The sequence below is a fragment of the Chenopodium album genome, chromosome 27, assembly GCF_948465745.1.
Source record: "Chenopodium album chromosome 27, dcCheAlbu1.1, whole genome shotgun sequence".
Lineage (NCBI taxonomy): Eukaryota > Viridiplantae > Streptophyta > Magnoliopsida > Caryophyllales > Amaranthaceae > Chenopodium > Chenopodium album.
Window position 1 is genome coordinate 26,637,777 of NC_137860.1, and position 22,961 is coordinate 26,660,737.

Here is a 22,961-nt window from a genome sequence, read left to right on the forward strand (position 1 = left end):
AAGAAAAAAAGTCACTTTGAACGTTATCAAATTCTTTTCAACATTTACGCCTTATTCTCTTCACCGTATTTAAATTTTTCATCAAATACAATTTATATTTAGTTTAAATAATTTAGTGCAACAAAAATAAGTCAAGTTTAGAACATAAAAGTTTACTTAGTAAAAACCATTATTTTAGAGAACAAACATATGAACTAGTAAAATCAATGAAAATAAGTTTTAATCAACGATAATGAGTTATATTTAATAATAACAATTTAACTTCAGCAAAAATAATTTAATTTCATTAAAAATAATTTTAGTTGAACAAAAATAAGGTAATTAAAGAGAAAATGCATGACTTCTTTTAAAATATCTATCTATTTTGTTGAGGTATTTTCCTTATTGATATATCAAGATATTAATGATCAAATTTATGTTTAAGAAGCATGAAAACAAGAAAGTTACAACTCGGAATATTATCAATATTAAGTGATGAAAAAAATAAATAAAAAAATAAATAAATAAAAATTCCTACCTACTCTTAAGAGCATTATGTAAAATCATGCCATCCTTAACTATGAAGACTTTAGACAATGTGTCAATAAATTCCGGGGAGATGAGGAATACTTTATAGTGTTCTTGGTATTAATTCTGAAAAAGGAATGTTTTACATTATTAATCTATTATTATAAATAAAGTCATGTGGCTAACATTCAAGATCATGGGATGAGCACAAAAGAATTCCATTATTATTATTGTAGGCAACATATTCCTAATATAGTGTTATAGATAGGATTTGAATCAAGAACTTTATCTGATTACTTAAATAATATTAATGTCACAATTATAGGCACTGTTAGAAGTTGCTGATATATTCTATAATTATTATGAATATAGTCGCGTGTGGATTTTGGCAAGAGGTAACGAACGATTTCCAAGAAATTGCTTAAACAAAATTAATTTTCGGAGAACCGTCCACATAACATGATTAAGGTAACTTGTTTTTAATTAAAATTCATCAAATGGATAATTAGGGCGCAACCTCTTCACAACAGTGAGAAGCCTTCTAAACACCAAGATTGAGAGCCAGTGCACTGTATGGGCTTGTTTTAATCATTAAAGAGGAAAAACAAACTCATAAAATGATTCTATAGAAACAAAATGGGTTAAAAATTAAAATAATACTAATGTCACGATGATTAACGCAATATTAGATCTCAGATTTTGGTATCGTAAATATTTTGAGTATTGATGTTCCAAACTAGAGATTATCTAGTTTTTGTTGATTGCAGAGTGATATCAAGTGTAATTCGGATACTCGGGTTTCAAAAGATTGATCATGCCCGGATGCCCCTAGTTGTGGCTGTAACAAGGATTCGAGATGGAATAGTTGATTGCAAAATGTAGGTACTCATAAATTGTTAAAGGTGATTCTGTACCCAAAGGTGCTAAAATAGACTCATGAAGCCTGAAATATACACTTCACAGGCTGGGGCAAAGGGCAATAACCAGGGAGATATCATGTCCTCGACCTTCTTTTCCCCAACATAAACTAGAAGGCCTATTCGGACTATTAATGAACCAGTTTCAGCGATATTATCAACCAAGAAATGTGATACGAGTATGGTTCTACACACTTGAACTCCATAAGTTACACATTAATCTTACGAATTCATGGAATAACACTAGTTAACTGATTACACAAAAGAATTTACTACTCTGATAACATCCAACTCGCCGCCCCTCCCCCTTTCCTGCATACAAATATCCTAGTTAATAGTTCGACGTCATACATTTTACCCCTTTTCATCATCATCATCGGTACTTCTCTGAATTATTCTAGCTTCTAATCTACTTGATAGTCTTTGAGAAGTGAGGTGTAGACACATACACCTCTATCATACTTTTCCTCTTTTTTTCAAAGTTTAAGTGTCTAATACAAACATTACATGTGACAGACAAATCCATACGATAAACTAATTTATGAACTTCAACAACAAGAGGGGGAAAGGAATCCATAAACTGCTCATGAAAAGTTTCACCTATAGCTTCTGTAGGCAGGGCTGTACATGCAACTCTCAGCATACTTCACTAAATTCTCTGGCTGTGGTAACCTTGTTGCGAGACCTGAAAGTTATCAAAAATAGGTTATAACAAGTTGTTATTCCATACACCAAGCATTACAATTACAGCTTTTCAGAAAAAAGAGAAACTCACCCAGCTCATATGCTTTAGCTGCCACCTTGGCTGCAATATGGGCTGATATTTTTCTGATGTCCCTAAATGGAGGGTACAAAAGACCCTTAGCAAAATGCTCCTCGGTTACCTGGGCTGCCAGAGCTTCCGCTGCATCACAAACAAAGTGTCATAAGCAAGGACATCCTATTCCCATGATCTTTGAATAATCTAGAAAGTGTCAAAAGCTCCAATGATGTGGTTCATAAGATTATTGATCTAGGTTGCAGCCTCACATGGTACACCAGAGTGAACGAATTTGGTTTACGGGATAGGGTTCCAAACCACATTCCCATCAACACAGGTAGCACCAAATTTTTGGTCCTTATTTTTGTGGGTACTAAATCTGAATCTACTTGTACTCTGATCTATATCTACTTCTCCTAACATTATTTATCCTTATAAGTTAGCTAACAGCACCAGTTTAACCATCATTAGATGGTCGTCAAAGAACTGTTTTTGTCTATATCTTGAACTAAAACCCAAATATAAACCACACCAGTGCACCACCATACCTAGAATCCTAGATCACTTGACATCCTATTCCCCTCCTATCTAGTTGTCATACTAATTAAGGTGGGAATATCTTTTCACATAGCTGAGACAATCGGTAATACAAAATGATAACACTTACAAGCTGCCAACAGCATGTCATCGTGAACACGGATAGCACCAGAGATTATCAAGCCAAGACCAAATCCAGGGAAGATGTAAGCATTATTTGCCTGAAGAAAAAATGTAAACAAAATTAACCTTGGCCATATTTTAAAATGAAGGTTTATAATATTATCCAGTCACTAGAGTAAGGACCTGTCCAGATGTAAAAGTTCTCCCTCCATATTCGACAGGATCAAATGGACTTCCACTTGCAAAAATTGCACGGCCCTGAAAGTTGCAGAACAATAGCACAAATTATTCTCATATTTCCAGAGGCATAAACAATATAGAATGTAGAACATACAGTTTTTCAATCTCCAAGTACTTAACAAAAAAACAAAAGAGCACGTTTCAAATGAGATGAAGGGGAAGAATCAACATAAAAGAAGAAAAAAAATTGCATTTGTTAATTATATACCTTACTCCATGTATAAGCTTCCTCAGCTGTGCACTCCGATTGGGAAGTTGGATTAGACAATGCAAGAATGATAGGTCTCTGCATGGAAGTCACATGAAAATTTTAGTTGTCTTCTCCAAAGCAATTACTTTGCATAAAGAGAGCAAGGACAATAAAGAGAGAAGGGGCCGAAGGGAGATAACAAAACAATGATGTAAAACAGTACCTCATTAAATGTAGCCATTGCCTCAACCACATCCTTGGTGAAAGTCCTTCCAACTCCAGATGACCCAATCAAAACAGTGGGCTTCAAGGTCTACATACAAGGGTGGGAAATGGAAAAAGAATTTAATAAATATTATTAAACATATATAAAAGGCAGTTTGGAATGGAGAGGATGGGAAGAAAGTTACCTTAACAGCATTGAGGAGTCCTGTCACAGGTTCATGCTCATGAGCCCAGGGTTTCTTAAAATGTTGCAGTGATTCTTTGCGACCATTGACTATCAGTCCCTGTAATATACCATGCATTAGACTATTAGATAAACTGAAGAAGACAAAAATTCAACAGAATTGATTAAGTACAGTATGTTCTATGTTTTTTCTAACCTTGGAGTCCACAAGCCAAATCTTCTTACGAGCCTCCTCCACAGGTGTATTGGTCTGCATTAATAAGCAGCGTACATTGATTCAATATAATACAATGATAACCAATAAGAGCTACATCTATCAACAAATGAATTGTGCTCTAACCTGTTTTGAAATTTCAAGAGCTATGAGCTCCGCTATACCTGTGCCAGCCTGAATTATGGAAACAAGAGACATTTGAGCAAAGAAGAAAAGAAAATACAAGAGTTAGGATTTAGGAATGATTCTTGCCAAACTACCAGAAAAGTTATAAGGAAGAAAGCTAGAAAATATTTTCAAAATAATAAAGCCCGTTTCGCTTTAAGGTAAGGAAAAATAGCTGAAAACAAAAATGGCCAGAAAATGGCTGTTAAGAAAAGATCATGGGAGATCCAAATTTGGAAACTTTTTGAGCTGAAGAACATGGAATGGCTCCTTCCTATTTACAGCTAGCCCTAGACACAATTTTAAGATCAATACGTATACCGTCAATTTATAGCATGTGCAATTATAATGTACCTCTCCAGCTCCAAGGAATAAGTAAGTCTGGTCGGCTAATGATTTTCCCACCAGTTTTTGTGCTGAAAGAAGTCCAGAAAGGACAACAGAGGCTGTCCCCTACAGCAGATAAGAGAACAGAGTTAAAATGGACTCAAGGATAAGCTAATGAGGATATACATTACTCACTCAAGAATACCTGGATGTCATCATTGAAGACAAGGTGGGTACTACCATATTTTGCAAGTAGATCGAATGCATTGTGGTTAGCAAAGTCTTCAAACTGCACAAATTTAAGCACAGGATTAATGGCGGAGAGATGAACGCATATGGAAAAAACAAACACAGAATTATTTTAGCTAGTGAAATATATATATTAAGTTCTTATAATATCACCTGAACAAGAACCTTCTCCCCATAAATTTGCTTCACAGCAGTCATGAATTCATGCATGAGTTCAGCATACTCCTGCAACAACAAATAAATAGACTTGGTATCTTGTAGATTTCAGACTAAATAAATCGTCTCCATATTGTAGAGTAACAATTAAACACCTGTCCAGTCGCTCTCTTTTGCCGAAGTCCAATGTAGAACTCATCTTTCAACAATGCCTCGTTGTTTGTTCCCACATCAATAGTGACGGGCAGACACTGTAAAAGTGCATTGTTATATCAGCTTTCTATTCTCTTTGCACATTTATTTGTACCAAAAACGGAAATTGCATTCAAGTTTAACCTGATTGAGTTCCTTATATACATCATCAAACATCACATTCTAAGACACACAATAAGTCAGGCAATCATAGCACATTGATTTGTAGTTAATATGAGCATAAAGAAGCACTCAAAGGTGCAGTAGCAACTTGTATGCACATAGGAAAGGGCACTTGGCTAGCACATAAACCACGTGCACAAACAAAAATTTTAAAGTTCAAAAAAGTACCAAGCTAAAAAATGAAGGCGAAATGGCCTTCATGGAACCACCCAAACCACATAAAAAAACTTCAGTAAATTTAATATTTTAAACAGCTACGTAAGTGCCACTGTGCCAGTGAAAAGCAATATATAATCCTCCCTTCAATTGAAATGAGTTTCTGCATTTCAGAAATTTCTGCTATTCACCAAGAAACAGAAGACATAATGAATAAAATGGGGCCCGTGCATGAACAAGGCAAGCACATACCGATGATGGACGAATTCCACCAAGAGCAGTATATAAAGCAAGCTTTCCAACTGGTATTCCCATTCCCTGAAAATATATAGCCCATTACTATTAGTCATCTTCATAAATACAGTAAAGCTCATCAACTGTGAAGAGTGTGCACAACCCTTAATAACGTAAAAGTAAATGAATATAAAACAAAATTTTGAAAAATAAAACAAAGATACAGATAACTTACTTGGCAACCAAGATCTCCAAGACCTAAAATCCGCTCACCATCAGTAACAACAATAACTTGGATGTGCCTCTCCGGCCAGTTCTTCAGCACTTCTAGGACTCTTCCCCTGTACCAATCACACTCAATTGTCAACTACATGCTGCAACATGACTTTACTTAAAGGATAAAATGATTCAAGGTACAGACATACTTTTCCTTCAAACTAATAAAGAGACCCTGAGGTTGCCTGAAGATACTCCCATACTTCTGGCAGGCTTCGCCAACAGTCGGGGTGTAGACCACTGGGAGTAACTCTTCAACATTATCAATAAGGAGCCTGTAGAAAAGCCTTTCATTCCTTTCCTACAAAAGGCAGAGAATGCGGATATCAGTAAATTATACATGTATCAACAATTTCATTATCCTGTTCATCAATTTCAGTGGTTTGTTGAGTTAAATTGACCGAATCTCATCTTGTTGAAAAATAAATAACAAATTATATACGAGGGATATTCATACTAATTCGTTAGCAAGCGATCTGCTTATCTGCACTAGATGAAACATCATTGTATCCTTAAATGGAATGCTTCTCTCATGTCTTTGTATAATCAAAAATAAATAAGAAGAAAAAAGATGGGAGTATTGAAATGTTCACTCCTTATAAGTCATTCTATAAGATATACCTGAAGATCCATCATTGCCATGTACTTTTGCAATGGGACTTGATATTGACGGATATTATTCATCATTTTCTTCACCTACAAATTGTGAAAAACCATCACAATTGTTATTTACTTCTAAAAATTACATGGAGCTATCTACTTGAAACTAAAAGAAATAATCACTGGAATTGCATTTGAAATATTACCTGAACATGTTGAGGAACAACAGCTGGGGGAAGAAGACCCTGTAAGTAGTGAGCATCTCTTTCCTTGTCTGTGAACGCAAGCCCTTTATTGTGGCGAGGATCCCTCAACAATGAATAACCACTGCAGCGAAGATCAATGATAAAATTCATTATATATACTCCAAAAACCAGATCCCAAGACAAATGTGCATCTACAATATTTACTTACAATAATTACAAATGTGTAGCCTAGTAGCCTACAGCATAACAGAGGTTTTGAAACCCTAAGTATCTTTACACCCATTAGTACATTAAATCTATCAAGGGCATATTGGATTCTTTGACAACAAACTTATGACATATGTTAGTCACACTCAGGAACCCATGTCCGACACGGGTACTTGTCCAAGTGTCCTACCCACATCGTAAAGTGTCAAGGGTCCAATACGAGCAAGGGCGGAGCCATGGGGGGGGGGGGGGCTGGTGGAGGCCCGGCCCCCCGTGGCCCAATTGGTGGCCTTTATATTTTGAAGGCTGGCCCCCATAGATATATACAATAAAGGTGGAATTATATGTAACTTTCTAGTGTATAGCTTAGTGGTTAGAGTGGAATATGTAAGCTTTATCACATGTTGGTCTGGTATTCGATCCTTGTGGGTGTCACTTTTATGTTTTTTTTAAAAAAATTATTCTTTTTTTTTTTTATTTTTAACGGCAATCCCATTTTTCTCACTTGTTTTAAGGAAAAATTTTTTCCCCACTTGAAATGACTAGTACTATTTTTTTTACTCTATATTTCTTTTATCCCTTCAATCTTACGTTTTATTTGTTTATCAATTGTTTTGATTTCAAACTTTCTTTTATTATTTTTTCTATATTCTAATTTACTAAATTAGTAAATTGCATAACTTTTTATTACAAAAATTATTCTTTATTCTCATATATATTTTATTGATTTCTCACCAAAAAAAAAAAAATATTTATTTTATTGATTTTTGTGCAAATGAACCACAAGACCAATACAAAATATAAACGGGAGGACATAGGAGGAAACCAAGCCTATACTCTTATATCGTACACAAATCCTTCGCTTGAACCAATAAGGCAAGACTTCATAGGTTGTAATGTTGATTATTTTGATGAAATACTTCATGTTGCTTAATAAAATATAGTCAAATCTAATTTATAATATCGCAAATTAAATACCATCGGAAAGTACAATATTTTGTCACTTAATAAATCTCGGCCCCCCCATATTTCAATTCCTGGCTTCGCCCCTGAATACGAGCACATGAGGTGAAACGAAGGGTCAGAGTCACATAGCTTATGACTCTTTAATCCCCATATCAACCCAGTTCTAACCTGTTATATAAGAAGTCACATTCAACCCTCATACCGACGTCATTTTCTAATCTTCATCTTCAACTTTGAGTAACAAAAGGTGTAAATGAATAATTAAATAATATAAGCTAACATTCAAATTTATTTATTTTTTTCCGATTCTCCCTACTTAAATTTTGAAACAAAATAATAGTAACAATAATCTACATCAAAGTAGTTCTCAAACACAGTAGAAATATCTTTTTAAGAGTCAACATTCCTGTCTCTGTGATGGTTATATCAAACAGACTTCAAAGAACAGTTAGTAAGTTAGGCCATCTCTCCCCACCAACCTCAAAGCTATTCATCACTCAAGGCCCCTTTTTTGCTTGGAAGATGCCTTTGCAATTAAAGATTCCCAAAATTCCACATTCCATTATTTGATATCTTCTACATGTGACCAAAATATGGAAATCACATAGTACTTGCACTCTTGCAGAACTTTAAGTCACAAAACGAATCCGATTCTTATAAAAAAATCAAATACCATTATTTGTCCCATCAAATATTCACCAGACAAGGGATTATGAATGAGATGCAGTAACAAACAATAGCATACATCAAACGAGTGTAAGGGAAGCACAAGCAAGATCGCTCGTGTCTTTCAAAATTATTTAGTCCTAATTATTATCCCCCTCTCCAGACCCTCCCCCCTTTCCTCTCATTTAGGTAACTTCCACGAGTCAATTTCATCAATACTACAGTAGCATACACAAGACTTGCTCTCTTCACTTTCGCCTTTAAGCAAAGTGGCGCGATATAAGAATCAAATCCTCAACACCTTAAATTAGAAAGGATACTCCCACAAGTGGAGCACTTCTTGTTCTTTCTCTTTTTATCCACCAAAATTGAGCTAAATCCAAGTATCCAACCAAAACATTAATAAATAAATAAATAAAAGACCCATATCATAATTTATGCCATAAACAATTTTACAATTACAAAAGTAATACATCTCCATATACAATAAAATTATTAGATACACCATACTACCATAGCATATATAGACAACATATCAAACATCATAAAAATGACCAAACCATAATTTTGACCAAAACAAACAACAAAAAAAGAAAAAACGTGTATGACTAAATAATTGCAAAGAAATAAACAGTAACATAAATATTTTTAAACATTAAAAGGAAGAAATCAAACAAAGCATAGATATTATCGATTTTGTTTTTTTTTTTGGGTACTTTTTCTTACCTAGCAACGGAAAGAGACCAAGGAGTAACAAGCTGGTCCTCCGTGGCAGAATCCTCACCGTACACGTCTTCCACACCACCACCACTGACCGTCGATTTATCATTCAAATCAATCGCAGAAGCAGAAGCTCCTTCTTTCACCTCCTCCGTCAAAACGGTGCCGTTTTCCCCTGATCGACCTTTTGATGGACCCACCGCAACCCGAACCACTGCCGGACCTCGTCTCTGAAACCGGGTCAACCCGGTTGATTGCCCGGGTACACCTGGTTTGTTACTCTGCCAAAAAAACCAAAAAAAAAAGTAAATTCAATGACCCGGATCCAAAATTGAAGAAATGGGTATTCTTTAAAATTGAGATTTAAGAAATGGGTTTTCATCAAAATTAAAATTTATGAAATGGGTATTCATTAAAATTGAGATTTAAGAAATGGGTTTTAATTAAAATTGAGATTTATGAAATGGGTTTATGATGAATTACCAAGAAATTGGCTCTGTGAAGAGAGAACATCTTCAATGGAGAAATTGAAAAATTAAGCTTTTTTTTTTTGTTGTTGTGAAAGAGGAGAGAGAAAAAAGCTTGATTTTCTCCAAATACTAGTCCTCTTTCTTCTTCTTTCTCTGCTCACAGATCTTCACGAAATTGCAGAGAATTGGAGAGAGAAAGAGAGGAGAGAGGAAAAAATGTGTGCTGTGATCTGGTGTTAAATATATGGAGTTGATACAGTGATGTAATTACGAAATTGCCATGAAAATGGAGATCATAATAAAAATGTGGGTCCCAAAAGAAAAGGGTTTCATAAGGAGAAGTAGTTGTCAGAAATCAGTGAGATGAACGAATGGCTTAAATCATTTTTTGGGTTTATTTGGGTAATTAGCAGTTTTAGCACACGTGGAATGTTGTATGTCTAACATAATTTGGGTTAAGTTCGCTCATAGTTGATTAAGGCTTTTTCTTCTTCACCTGAAAAAAATAATAGTAAGAGTCTGTTCTCTTTGACTGAACTGAATATTTTATAAGAGAAGGAAATTATGAGCTGAACTGAATTTCAACGTAAGATAACAGGCCCTAAATATAATTTCAGTTAAGCAAAAATAAGTTCAGTTCAACAAAAATAAGTTCAGTTCAGTAAAATTTAGCTTTCTTAAAGAAGAATTGTAATAGAAAATCAGTAAAAAATAATTTCAATTTAGCAAAAATAATTTCACTTCAGTAAAATTAATTTAAGTTCAGTAAAAATGATTTAAGTTCAGCAAATATAATCTTGTTTTAGTAAAAATAATTTCAGTTCAGCAAAAATAAGGTGAAGAGAACGGAGCCTAATTAGGCTAAACCACGATTGTTGAATAATTATAAAATAATATAATTATGGGTTAATTATATAAATAAAAAATGAATTGATTCACCTGTTATTAAAACGCGTGAAATATATTAAAACGATAAAAAAAAAAAAACACATGTGTGAAAAAGTATTTAAATATGTTATACAAGTAGTTATAATGTGCAAGTTGATATTTTAGAAACTCTACTTTAGATTTTATACGAGTATAAAATAAAAGTCATAATTTAGATGCAAACATTAACAATGATTTTTTTTAAAAAGTAATAATTTTAGCAGGAAATTGTTTAATAATACATTGTCAAGTGTCTTTTAAGATTCGCTTTTAGTAGTATGTAATTGATTGATTGATAATTAATATTCCTTCGTCCCTTATTTACATACCTACTTTCCTTTTTGGGATTTCAAAATTACATAACTGCTTCTATTTAAAGAAAGTACTTTTTTTTGACAATATTCACTCTTTTTTATGAGTTGTCGTTAATTTTCTTATTTTTTTGTACCTTGGATATCATTTTTCAACACTTTCTCTCTTTATCTCTTCGGTAATTACAAACTATGGAGTACCTTTTCTTTTTCTCTATCTCTCTCTAACCCCACATATACATTTGTATTTCACTATCATGGGTTTTAAGGAATCTCTAAGTTCCTTATTTTCAGTTGAAAATGGAAAATAGACATGTAAATAAGGGACGGAGAAAGTATCTAACATGTCAAACAAAATTTAGGTTGAGTTCAATAGTCATAGCTTAATCTAACAAGTTTTGTGTGAGGTCACACGAATGTGATAGTAAAAATAAAAAGAATAATTAAAGATCAAATATAGCAAGTGTTAGTTAAATGCACAATCTATAGAAGGAAGGAAGAATGAGAGGTCGAGAGGGGGTCAAAAGTGAAACACAATTATGGGTACATTGGCACTTGGTATTTTGTGAAATTTGTTGTATACACCTGGATGCACCGTACACCTAATTGACCTAAGGTTAGTTTGTGCTCTTTATTTAATGATTAAATAAAAAACAATCATCAAAATGAGAAAAAAGTTTTTATAAATGTACGGTGCATTTGGATGTATATAACAATCTCTCGATAATTGGAGATTATGTCCTGGAATAATGCATGGATGAACCATATATTCTCATAATTTTCAAGTCCAATAACAAAAATAAAAAAGGGAAGCTGCATTTTATGAGGTATCATTGCTCATTAACAAGGTTATATCTGGGGAAGGTATTGGAATTATAACACTCTAGCTAGTTGCTACACGTAAATACGCAATTACTACTAGTACATCGATATCAAGTCTCAACTACTTTCATTAGCCCAATTAAGGATCTCAAAATATGGTTTATGCATTGGAGTATTCCACCATTCTTATAGTAGATCACCTAATTTTGAGGCCTAAATTGGATGACCATGTACTTAATATAACTTACTTGTATTTGTTATTCACTCATTTAGAAAATTAATTTTTGAATATTGCAAGATGTAGGATTTTTTGTGTGATTAATATTTGATTTGACCTAACAAGCTTAGAAATACGAGCAATATGTGTGTAGACACTATAAGAAATCTATAAGACGTTACTAATATTAGTGGGTACTAGTTTTTTTAATCTCTCTCTCTCTCTCTCTAAAAAAAAAATATATATATAAACAACTGTTGATAAGTACTTGTATAATCTAATATATATATATATAGGGGAGTTTTTTCTCGAGATTTTAGAGAGCCACGTAGGATCTAATTTTCTCAGGGCGCCATGTAGGATTATAAATCTCAGTAATAGCCAATTAAATAAGAGATTATTAATTTCTTTTAGAATTAAATAATTCAAATGCCACGTAAGCAAAATTGGCGAATGAGATTTTTAAGTTTAAAATAGTTAAATATTAAATATTATCTTTTAATATTAGGAATTTTATCTATATATATAACAAATTTTAGCTAACAAATACAAAAAAAAAAAAAAAAAAAATCAAACAAATCGTGCATCGCACGGGCTTCATCTAGTTGTGTTATAAATAGGATGGTAGTTTTATTTTAAGAAAAAAAAATTATTTATAATTGTACGTTTTTTTTAAAAAAAAAATAAAAAAAAATAAACGAACAGGGGAAATTGGGAAAAGTAAAATTAATCACCCCAAAACCCCTCTTCACTCTATTATCTAAAAAAAAAATTGAGAAGTATTAATTTTGGAAAATAAAGTATTATTAGATAATAGAGTATGTGTGCCCCATGCACTAGCACGAAGCTTTAGTAACATTTTTTTTTTTTTTGGGAAAGAAAGCCTTAGTAACATCATTAAGATAACTAGATAAGCTATTAATTGGATTACTGACTGAGGAATGTTTGAAGTTACTCCCTCCGTTTCATAATTTAAGTCACATATGGAATCAATCACATAAATTAAGAAAAGAAAAATATTTGGAATAATCTAACATCAAATTACAAATAATTCATCATTACTTTACCTTATTTAAGTTTATTTTTTTATTTTTTTGGAAGTCATTAATAGTATAATTCTAGGTAGAGATTTCCTTACTTAGATCTATATCATCAATCCACAACCAGTTATTTCCAAAAAAATTAAGTTTAAAATGTAACATACGAGTATTTATTATGGGTAGAGCTTTTTGAAACACCCAAAAAAGTATAGGGGACTAACATTATGAAACAGAAGGAGTAGTAAATTTCTTCTATTCTCCTTTATTTTATTTCAATTTTGCTAAGTATTTGTATTAGATATTGTATTGGTTATTAGAATGGAATAATTTTTTGCCTTATGGGTTGAATATTTATGGAAACTTCAACCATGATTTACTTGATTATGATGATGAAATATTTTCTTTCTTCTTTGTTCCTTATGTATATAAGTGATCGTCAAAGTTTTTCCTTTTAAGTTTATGGTAATTGATGTGGGAGGAAGTCTTAATACATCACAGTTAGACACAAGTAAGGGTCTGTTCACATTTATTAAACTGAACTGAACTGAACTGATTAGAGATGGACTGAACTGAACTGAATATTTTATGAGAGAAGGGAATTAGGAGCTGAACTGAACTGATTGAAACTGATTGGAGCTCAACTGAACTGAAATTAAGTAAATGTGAAGAGGCCCTAAATATATAACAATGGCAATTTTGTAAATAATGACATTTTGAGAGTACTATTTAAATGTAATAAAGTATTACTGAACTTTCTCAGTAGTACTATATATGTTTCCAGTAGTATAAAAGACACTCTCAGTAGTATTAAAACAAAAAAAAAAAATCAGTATTACTAATTGGACTTCCAGTAATATAAAAGGTTGTTATGCATTTTTACTTGTGTCTGACGGTGATGTATTAGGACTTTCTCCTTAAAGTGGCACGCCTAGAGATAGGGGTGTAAATGAACCAAGTCGATCAATAAACTACTCGGGTTGAAGCTCGGTTGAAGCTCGTTCATGTTCGTTTATTTGATAAATGAGCCGAGCTTGAACAAAATTTGAAGCTCGTTTAATAAATGAGCTTGAACACGAACATAGATATGCTCGTTCAGATAAGTTCATGAACATCTCGTTTATTTATGTTTGCGAACTACTCGTTTATTTATATTCATGAATTATTGATTTATTCAAATTTATTTATTTAATTCTTAAGTTTTTCAATAATTAAGATTTAATTCCTAGGTTTATAATTAGGATTTAATTATTATGCTATTTTTTGAGATTTTCAAATGTCAAAGTACAAAGCTCGTTTATTACTAAACTCATGCATGAAACGCTCGTTTATAAACTCGTTTAATAAACGAGCCGTTCACGAACCTTTCGCGAACATATAGTATACTAAATGAGCCGAGCTTGAACAGATTTTTGAGCTTGCTTGAAAGCTCGGGATCGTGCTCGAACTCGCCTAAGTTAATTGAACTTGAACATGAACAAGGTAGTACTCGGCTCGGCTCGGCTCAGCTCACCCTTACCCAGAGGAGAGGAGTTGGATTTTGCTTGCTCCCCTCTCATAAATCCTACGTCTAAATTATATTATAAAATTTCTCTTTTGGTTCCTTAAGCGTAACCCTACAGGTTAAATAAATCATTGGCTTCATTGCTCATCTTTTGTAGCGGTCCAAAACCATTACCTTAAGATTTTTTTTTTTGCACCGCCCATTGGAAGAATGGAAGCAAGAAATTTCTCCGCCCTCTCAAACGATCTCTTCTCTCTCCTCCAAAAGAAGAATCCTCTCCAATAAACCTAGGTGCTCGCCGGAGATCTGACGCCGCAGCCGTTTCTCCGGCGAGTTTCCTCCCTTTTTCTCTTCTTTTAATCTGTGAGGATCGCCGACAAGTCTCCGTCCTCCTCTTTTTCTCTTAGTTCTCTTCTCCTATCTTCTTTCCCCTCCTCGATTTGCTTTTAGGCGTCTTCAAACTCCGAGCCGACGCCCTCATCCCTTCTCTTAAAAACCTATTAATCTCAGTTTAGAAGGTGTTTTCGTGACCCTTTTCCCGGCTAAGAAGATTTAGAGAAGATCCTATTTTACCCACCTTAGAGAGGAAGGTTCGCGTTCAAAGGATTACGTCGCCGAAACAAGAGGTCTAAGTACTAAGCCTAATGTCGCCGTCATAAAGGTCATTGGCAATTTTGACCGTGACGAATTCGATAAAGTTAGGGTTAGGGTTTCATGGGTCCTTGTGCTGGAGGGTTAGGCCTAACGCAGGCGTCAAGAGTGGTTCGTGATGGAAACGGTGAAGTTAGGGTTAGGGTTTTGAGATTCTTTGCAATTACGGTTTCGGATTTTGGGTCCGAAATGGGCTCTCTAAATTGGTCGTCTTACCTAAGTATGTATTTTCTTCTTGTTATTCAGAGTTTGCTTTACTTTTTAAAGTTATGTATGGTTTATTTTAGCCTTTCTTGATTGTAGTCTTGTATTTCTAGTTGGTTTGACTATAGTTTATTGGATGGTTGTGTGCGGAGGAAGTTTGATCACTTGTTAAGGGATTTGGTTTTGTTGTAGTGTTGAGAGTGTTAACATGGGTTGCCGTTGTTTGGGGGACGAACAAGAAGTTGACCATGACTAGGCTGAAGTGTGTGTTATAGTAAATTGATTATGGTTGTCATTCTGCTCCCTTCTTTGTAGTGATCATTGTGATCATTACTTTTGAAATTTTCTATCCGAATCAGCGCCTAAACTTTGTTTTGGGGTTTTTCGAGCCTCGACATTGTCAAAGCTTTCTTACCAACAAGAACAACTTATGAAGGAAAGGTCACATGTCCAAGTGATCGGTTTGAAGGCCTTACTTGGTGATAAGTTGATCCCACTAGGTAGGGTTAAACTAGCCATGATCGAACAGTTTCGATAATCTCTTCTCTCTTTGTGTTTTGAAGTAGGTATCCGCTCTTTGGCCTATAAAGAGGTCCTAATCCGCAATATGTCCGGCCAACCCCGGTTATATAATATGGTTTTTAGTGTCGAAAGTTGTAAAGACTTAAATGTTAAAAGCCATGCAGTAGTTAAGTTTTAGTTATTTCGTATGTTGTATACTCTTATTTTATTAGTATAATTTGCTATTGTCAAAAAGAAAAAAAAAGGAAGAATAGAATCTCTTAATCATTGCTGGTCATATGACTTGGCTATATGTGAGTGACAATTAAAACGAGATAAATTATTATGTAAATAGTTCGTTAAAGACGTCTTTAACTCTTTAATGAGGGACAAATGGAGTGGTGATCTAAATATTGGCATCCCAAATCAGTATTAGACTACGAGTTAAAGTTATTTGATTGTTACTCCCCTTTCAAATCCCTACTCAACTGTCAACAATCAAATTCATCACCCACCATTACTGCCCACTACCTCCTTGTTTGTGGCTGTAACTTGTAGACCACCATCTTCATTGCTATGTGCATTGCACCACAGTCCTTTTCCATCTTTCGACCTTCAACAAGTCACCCTCCTATCACTACTTTCCTAAGACAATATGAATCACTACCACAAATCCACAATTAATACCATCATGTTGTGCAAAAAAAAAAAAAAAAAAAAAAAAGTTAAAACCATCATATTGTCTTACAATTCTATGGGTCTATTCTCTTGTTTGTAAATTGAATTTGAGTGATTCATATCCATACAAACCTTATCAAGACTTGTTTTCCCAATAACTTTTTTTTTTTCTTAAATAAGTGAAAATAAGGTGAATTTTACAAACTTTACGCAGACTATTTTATTTGATATATAAGTACGAAAAAAATACGGAGTGATAATTATGTTATCTTATACTTCGTAGCTTGATTGTTAAAATCCTCTTAATGTGTATATTTTCATTTATAATTTTTTACTTATTATGTATATCTATGATTGAATTTATGCATTAATAAATAAGTCAAAAAAAAAAAAATTGTGATGACTACTCTGTATTAAACAATACGGAGTAGAAGATATAAATACTCGTACATATTGCACACAACATGTTTAATTAATGAATTGCTACGGAGATTATTTAGGGACGAAGGGCTTGTTCACATTTACTGAACTGAGCTGAACTGAACTGAACTGAACTGAACTGAATAGAGCTAAATTGAATATTTTATGATAGAAGGAAATTAGGAGTTAAACTGAACTGATTGGAGCTAAACTAAACTGAACTGAAATTAAACTGAAGTGAACATGCCCCAAAGGAGTAGTTTTTTAGAGTTGGATGAACTACCTCTTGTTTCCTTTCAAAAAAAAAAAAGGCCTCTTGTTTAATTTCAAGTTTGCCATTGAGTTTAAAAAAAAAAAAAAAAAAAAAAAAAGAGTTTCCCATTCTTATTCAAGTTTGGGTTGGCAGAAAACTGGAAACCCCTTGTTTCTCCAACACTCCAAGTAGGGGACGGACAAAGCAAGGCTAAAAAGTAAAGAAGAAAATAAAAAGACAGAAAAGCCCTTAGTGGATTTCAAGAAAAAGTGGAATGTAAACACGTCATTGAAGCGTGTCGAATCTAGCTACCAGACAGACCACATAATTAATTTAACCCAGACGCTGCGATACGATCACGCTTCGGAATTTCCATTTTATTTTATTCTATTTTTATTTGGCAGTGCTACAGCCCTAGACCCTACTCCAGGTTTGTGAACTTGTTGCACCGGACTACCCATATTACGGAGAGTATTATACGTAGTAAATAGTTTTAATTCAACAATAGTAATTTTAATTCAGGATTTTTTTTTTTTTTTTTTCCTTCCTGATAAGTACTTCCTCTGTTTTTAAATACTTGCTCCATTTTTCCATATGCGGAATTTTAGGAGAAATTGGAGAAAGTAATAAAATATGGAGGTAGTGAGGTAGTTGAGAAAATAAAAAATTATAAAAAATAAAAGTAGTGAAAGAATAGTAGGAGAGAGAGTATTATGTTGGGTCCACTAAGTGTGAGAAATGAATTAAATATTGTAAAAGCTTTTTAAAAGGAAATGGAACAAGTATTTAAAAACGGCCGGAAAAGAAAAGTGAAGCAAGGATTTAAAAACGAAGGGAGTATAAGTAACTCTAACAAAAAAAAAAATTTCATCCGGTTTTAAATACTTGTTCTATTTCTCCATGCGTGGAGTTTTAGGAAAAATTGGAGAAAACAATAAAATATGAAGGTAGTGGGGTTGGTAAAAGAATAAAAAATTGTAAAAAACCCAAAAGTAGCGGAGAGAATTAAATAAAAGAGAATATGAAAATAATATTGTTAGGTCCACTTTGTTAGAGAAATTAATTAAATATTGAAAAGGTTTTCAAATAAGGAAATGAAACAAGTATTAAAAACAGCTGAAAAAGAAAAGTGGAGCAAATATTTAAAAACGAAGGGAATACGAAGTAACAAAAAATCCTTAAGTTTAATAATGTATGTCAATGCAAAATTGGCTAATAATATACTACATAGTTAATTTGATAAGTACTTAACGAGTTAATGATTATTATAGATAAACTATATATTGATACAACTCCAACAAGTATCCACAAGACTATATTTTCTTATGTGTAAATCATAAACATTAACCAAAATGGGTTTAGTGAATGATGCAAAAAGGCGAAACGTTTCACTTCAAAAATACAGAGGAAGTATAAAGTAAAATGGAGTTAATATAATTTTAATAGAGAAAATCTCCAAAAATTTTATAATCAAGCACACTATCAATAAGGGCCTGTTTTGATTTACTGAACTAAGGGCCTGTTCATATTTACTTAATTTCAGTTCAGTTTAGTTCAGCTCCAATCAGTTCAGTTCAGCTCTAATCAGGTCAGTTCAGTTCAGCTCTTAATTTCCCTCTCTCATAAAATATTCATTTCAGCTCAATTCAGTTCAGTTCAGCTCCAATCAGTTCAGTTCAGCTCTAATCAGTTCAGTTCAGTTCAGCTCAGTAAATGTGAACAGGCCCTAAACTAAACTAAACTGAATTGAATTGTTTATGAGAGAAGCAAATTAGAAACTGAACTGAACTGAATTGGATTTAGCCAAACTAAATTGTATATGAAAGAAGGAAATTAGGAACTGAACTAAAATTAAGCGGAAGAAAACAAGGCCTAAGGTTATGCCCCTATTCGTAGGTTAGTCTTTACTCAAATGCACTACTTCAACGTGGAATGAGTAAAAAGGATGAAAAATTTGTCATAAATGTAAACAAGCTCTAAAGTAATTAATCTACTTCATCCTTAAAAAATTAAAATAAAATAAAGTAAAATAAAATAAAATAAAATAAAAGCTTCAGGATCAAGAGTGGGCAATTTGGTATCTGAATTTAATTGTTATAAATCATATTTAGATGTGAGTTACGGATTTCAACTGAAGTAATGAACTAAAGGCTCGACTCGATTCAAGAGTTCAGGCATTTTGAAATCTGAATTCAGAATCATCTGTTTAAGAACGTGTTAACATTTGGAAGATCCGAAAATTCCAGGTGTTTCTATCGGGATTTTGGAAGCTGTTTAATCTGCTCAAGGTTTGAATGTCTGATTATTGTGAAAACATCTAGTTAGACACCGGAGGAATGTCACAAAGACAATTGATGAATTCATGCCTAGCGTCATGTTTTAGAACTATACCAGAAATCATTTCGAGTATTCTACCCAAAGTTGAAATAACCTACCCAAAGATTTACATCTACCCTATTCAACCTCTTCACCGGAGACATTAATAGATAAAGCTTCAAAAACCTAAAAGCATCAAATATTGAACACAAGTCTACGATCTAATCTTGCAAGCATTTACAGAATTGGTGGATGGAAGAGGCTAAAAATCGACTTGAATCTAGAAGAACTGTCGAGGGAAATTCAGAAACTCGGTATAACTCTGATTTACTCATTTACATACATTATTTAGCCTTGACGTAAATAAAAGAAAACAACCATTTACTCCACTTCATGTTGCACTTTTCTACACAGCAGATTTTCCAAAATTACTACTACAACACTTCTACTGCAAAGGGGAGTAATTATTTTTTATCCGTTTAAACTCTCTATAATCAGTATAAGACATTATGGGCAAAGAATGATAAGATCTAATGAAAGTCATGTTTGCATTTTCGGGAACTAGAATGTGAACAACATTCTAACAGAACACAATCATGTAATTCAAAGAGGACAGACAAAAGCAGCGAGAGAAGCAGAAAAAAGAACTAAAATCCCGCGCAAAGTTACTAGAGAACATACTCTGAACATACCAAGAAGTTCATAAATTATTCCATCTCAAGAATCAACAGTAGAAACCATTTGCCAAACCCCATCAACAGCCTCGTTCCACAATGTCACATTGTTGTTACCATCTGCAACAGCCAAGATGTTGCCTGTCAGGGACCATGACACCCTCCAGACTGGGGTCTTGAAATCATTCAAGACCTTGCCCTCCCACTGATCACCATCCTTTGCGACTGTCCATATAATCACCTTCCCATCTTGTGATGCACTTGCAATGGTGGATTTTGGGAGCCCTAGATTTGGTGCCCAAGCAACGTCCCTAACCCAATCAGTGTGCATTTGGAGAGCTGGGAAGCAATCCATCTTCCAAATCCCATTATTGAGTTTCCAAATCTTCACCGTATTGTCACAACCTCCTGAACAGAGTTTCTGGACAGGATCATGTACTCCAGATGCTACAAGAGCACCAGGAGCAGTGGCGGGTGCCCAAGAAACAGAGGTCACTCCAACTGGGTGAGCTTGGTCTATCTTATTTGAATCCCAACCACCATCAGACCTCATAGTATAGACCATAATATTCCCATCTGATGATCCGCTAGCAAGACAAAGTCCAAGCTCATGAGGCGCCCATGAGATTGAATTAACTGAGGATTTGTGATCATCAAAGACATGAGCTTGTGACCACTCATTCTGATTACCTTCCTTCCAGATTATGACCTTCCCATCATAAGAACATGAAGCAAGGATCGACCCAAACTTAGGATGAGCCCAAGCAACCTGCCAAACTGGGCCTTGGTGACCACTGAGGGTAGCAAGATGCTGGTGGGAATTGTTGCTCACCCCAATAATCTTGATTGTGTGGTCAGATGACGCTGTGGCTATACGTTTTCCATAGTAATCCATTTGAAAATCATGTACTGTATCTTGGTGACCGGTCTCAATCTTCTGTATTCCCATGGTTTCTCACTGACACAAACTACCCTTTCTTCTGCAGTTGTCAATGATTAAGAATCCATAAATGAAGATATGAGTTGAAATCACAATTGAAATATCTGTCTATAAAACCATGAAAGAATGCTAATTTCCACAATTACTTTTAAAAAGAAAGAATCATAAAACAGTCAATCGACCAGCCTATTTAAATCTGAACTCTATTGCTCTTAGCAATTACTGTATGAAAATGTCAATGAATTTTCAAATGGTAAGATCAAAAGATAATCTAAAGCAAATTACTCATAAATGGCTAATATGGCAAAACGAAACAATACTCTTTTGAAGTATTCACCCTTGTTAATTTCTCCTCGTCTCCTTCCAACCCTCAATTATACAATTTCTTACTTCTTTTGCTGTTCAACAAGGCAGACTTCCCCCTCCCCCATATATTCTCCATAAAAGTTTGGCAGAGTCCATACATAAATGCAAGTATGTTAGTATCTTGAAGAATCACTAATCATCAACCCACCATCATTCTCTTAGGCTGTTATAATATAAGGCTATTAGCAAGGAATTCTGGTCTATCAGCTGACATCCTTAACAATTTTAACAGGGCTAATACCTCTCCGTCCCTCGTATGTCATCAAGGCTGTATTTGTTTCAGCAGGTTCAGATTTCACGGTCATCACAGAAGTCTAGCCACCCCCTGCTCACATAAGGCTATTAGCAATAAATTCTGGTCTGTCAACTGACACCCTCAACAAGTTAACAGCTAATACCTCTCCTTCCCTCGTCTATCATCAAGACCGTATTTGTTTCACCCGGTTCTGGTTTCACAATCATCACAGAAGTCCAGCTACCCCCCAATTCTACCATACCGTGCAAACGAAACTAAAGTTAAATAGATGTACAATATCCATCCTCTCTAAATCACGGGTTTTCGTAACAGGAATTCCTGATTTTAATTGCTTAAGTCCTCCCCCTAACCCCCTCCCTTTTTGGCGTTTTTGCTACATTAAGCAGTCACAATTCCAAACAATAACCCAAGACCCAATTCATTATCAATCGTCTTTATACACTTATAATTTTTTTGATGTCTTCCAAAATTCATCAATTTAAACCTTCAATGTCAGAAAATAACCCACAAAAAAAAAAAAAAAAAAATGTTACAGCTTGAAATTACACCGATAACACAACAGATTAAAATTGAACAAGATGTACCAATGCGAATACTGAACCGAAAAATTCACAAAATCGAAGCAATATATATTAAATTGAATAACCAATTTATCTATAAGATGATCAAATCACAACTTTTTTCGAAGAAGGACGAGATCATAAACCCTAATTGGACTCTTCGCAAAAGGAAATTTATACCACAGTATCGTAAAAAATCAATCACAAAATATCAAAAAAATGGAAATTCTAAAGATTAATTGGAGACGACAAAGTATGAAAAGATTAATTACAAATGCATATAATTTAGGCCCTAATTAGCGAGCAGAAATCAACATTAAATTATGAAACAAAAATAGAAAAAGATGGGAAATAAAAGAAAGAAGAAATCAGAGAAAGAAAGATAGAACGATAAGAATAAAGAAATGTGTGAGGAAAAACCTGGAAAAAAGCTTCGAATTTTGATCTTCAATGGCGTTTTCTCAAGTCTCGCGACAAATGTTGTAATATTGGTGGAAACTGGAAACTTGAAACTTGCAACAGTCAACTGCCTTTGTATTTACAAAATTACGTTTTTCATTTTCCACGTGGTACAATGATTTCCTTTATTCCAATTGCAAAGAAATGAGAGTGAGGAATAGCTCAAGTGGTTAAAGCTTCCCTCCCGATTCCAGA

At 33.9% G+C, this 22,961-nt stretch overlaps 1 protein-coding gene and 1 pseudogene across 3 annotated transcripts; both read right to left on the bottom strand.

Moving 5' to 3' along the window:
* Window positions 1-1,609: 1,609 nt before the first annotated feature.
* Window positions 1,610-9,885, bottom strand: LOC145621150 (NADP-dependent malic enzyme-like). The gene is made up of 20 exons (XM_081675881.1): window positions 9,684-9,885; window positions 9,207-9,481; window positions 6,642-6,762; window positions 6,457-6,531; window positions 5,985-6,136; window positions 5,795-5,900; window positions 5,578-5,643; window positions 4,950-5,045; window positions 4,792-4,863; window positions 4,595-4,678; window positions 4,417-4,515; window positions 4,024-4,071; window positions 3,880-3,933; window positions 3,685-3,783; window positions 3,498-3,587; window positions 3,293-3,370; window positions 3,028-3,102; window positions 2,852-2,942; window positions 2,200-2,328; window positions 1,610-2,109 (listed from the first exon to the last, which is right to left on the bottom strand). Exons 1-20 carry the CDS (start codon window positions 9,711-9,713, stop codon window positions 2,021-2,023), a joined length of 1,929 nt encoding a protein of 642 aa, XP_081532007.1. The 5' UTR covers window positions 9,714-9,885; the 3' UTR covers window positions 1,610-2,020.
* A 10,072-nt stretch (window positions 9,886-19,957) lies between these two features.
* Window positions 19,958-22,863, bottom strand: LOC145620488 (protein transport protein SEC13 homolog B pseudogene; annotated as a pseudogene). Of its 2 annotated transcripts, none has more exons than XR_014108241.1 (2): window positions 22,728-22,812; window positions 19,958-21,162 (listed from the first exon to the last, which is right to left on the bottom strand). The product of XR_014108241.1 is annotated as a protein transport protein SEC13 homolog B pseudogene, transcript variant X2 (transcript). The 2 variants fall into 2 exon arrangements; XR_014108240.1 differs by having other exon boundaries at window positions 19,961-21,165; window positions 22,728-22,863.
* Between the last annotated feature and the right edge of the window lie 98 nt (window positions 22,864-22,961).

Excerpts from the sequence above, each read along its gene's own strand:
- LOC145621150 (XM_081675881.1), bottom strand. The coding sequence starts at position 9,713 with ATGTTCTCTCTTCACAGAGCCAATTTCTTG. Across the intron at positions 6,137-6,456 it reads TGGCAATGATGGATCTTCAG|GAAAGGAATGAAAGGCTTTT; the intron begins GTATATCTTATA and ends TGCCTTTTGTAG. Across the intron at positions 5,901-5,984 it reads TTTATTAGTTTGAAGGAAAA|GGGAAGAGTCCTAGAAGTGC; the intron begins GTATGTCTGTAC and ends TGATTGGTACAG.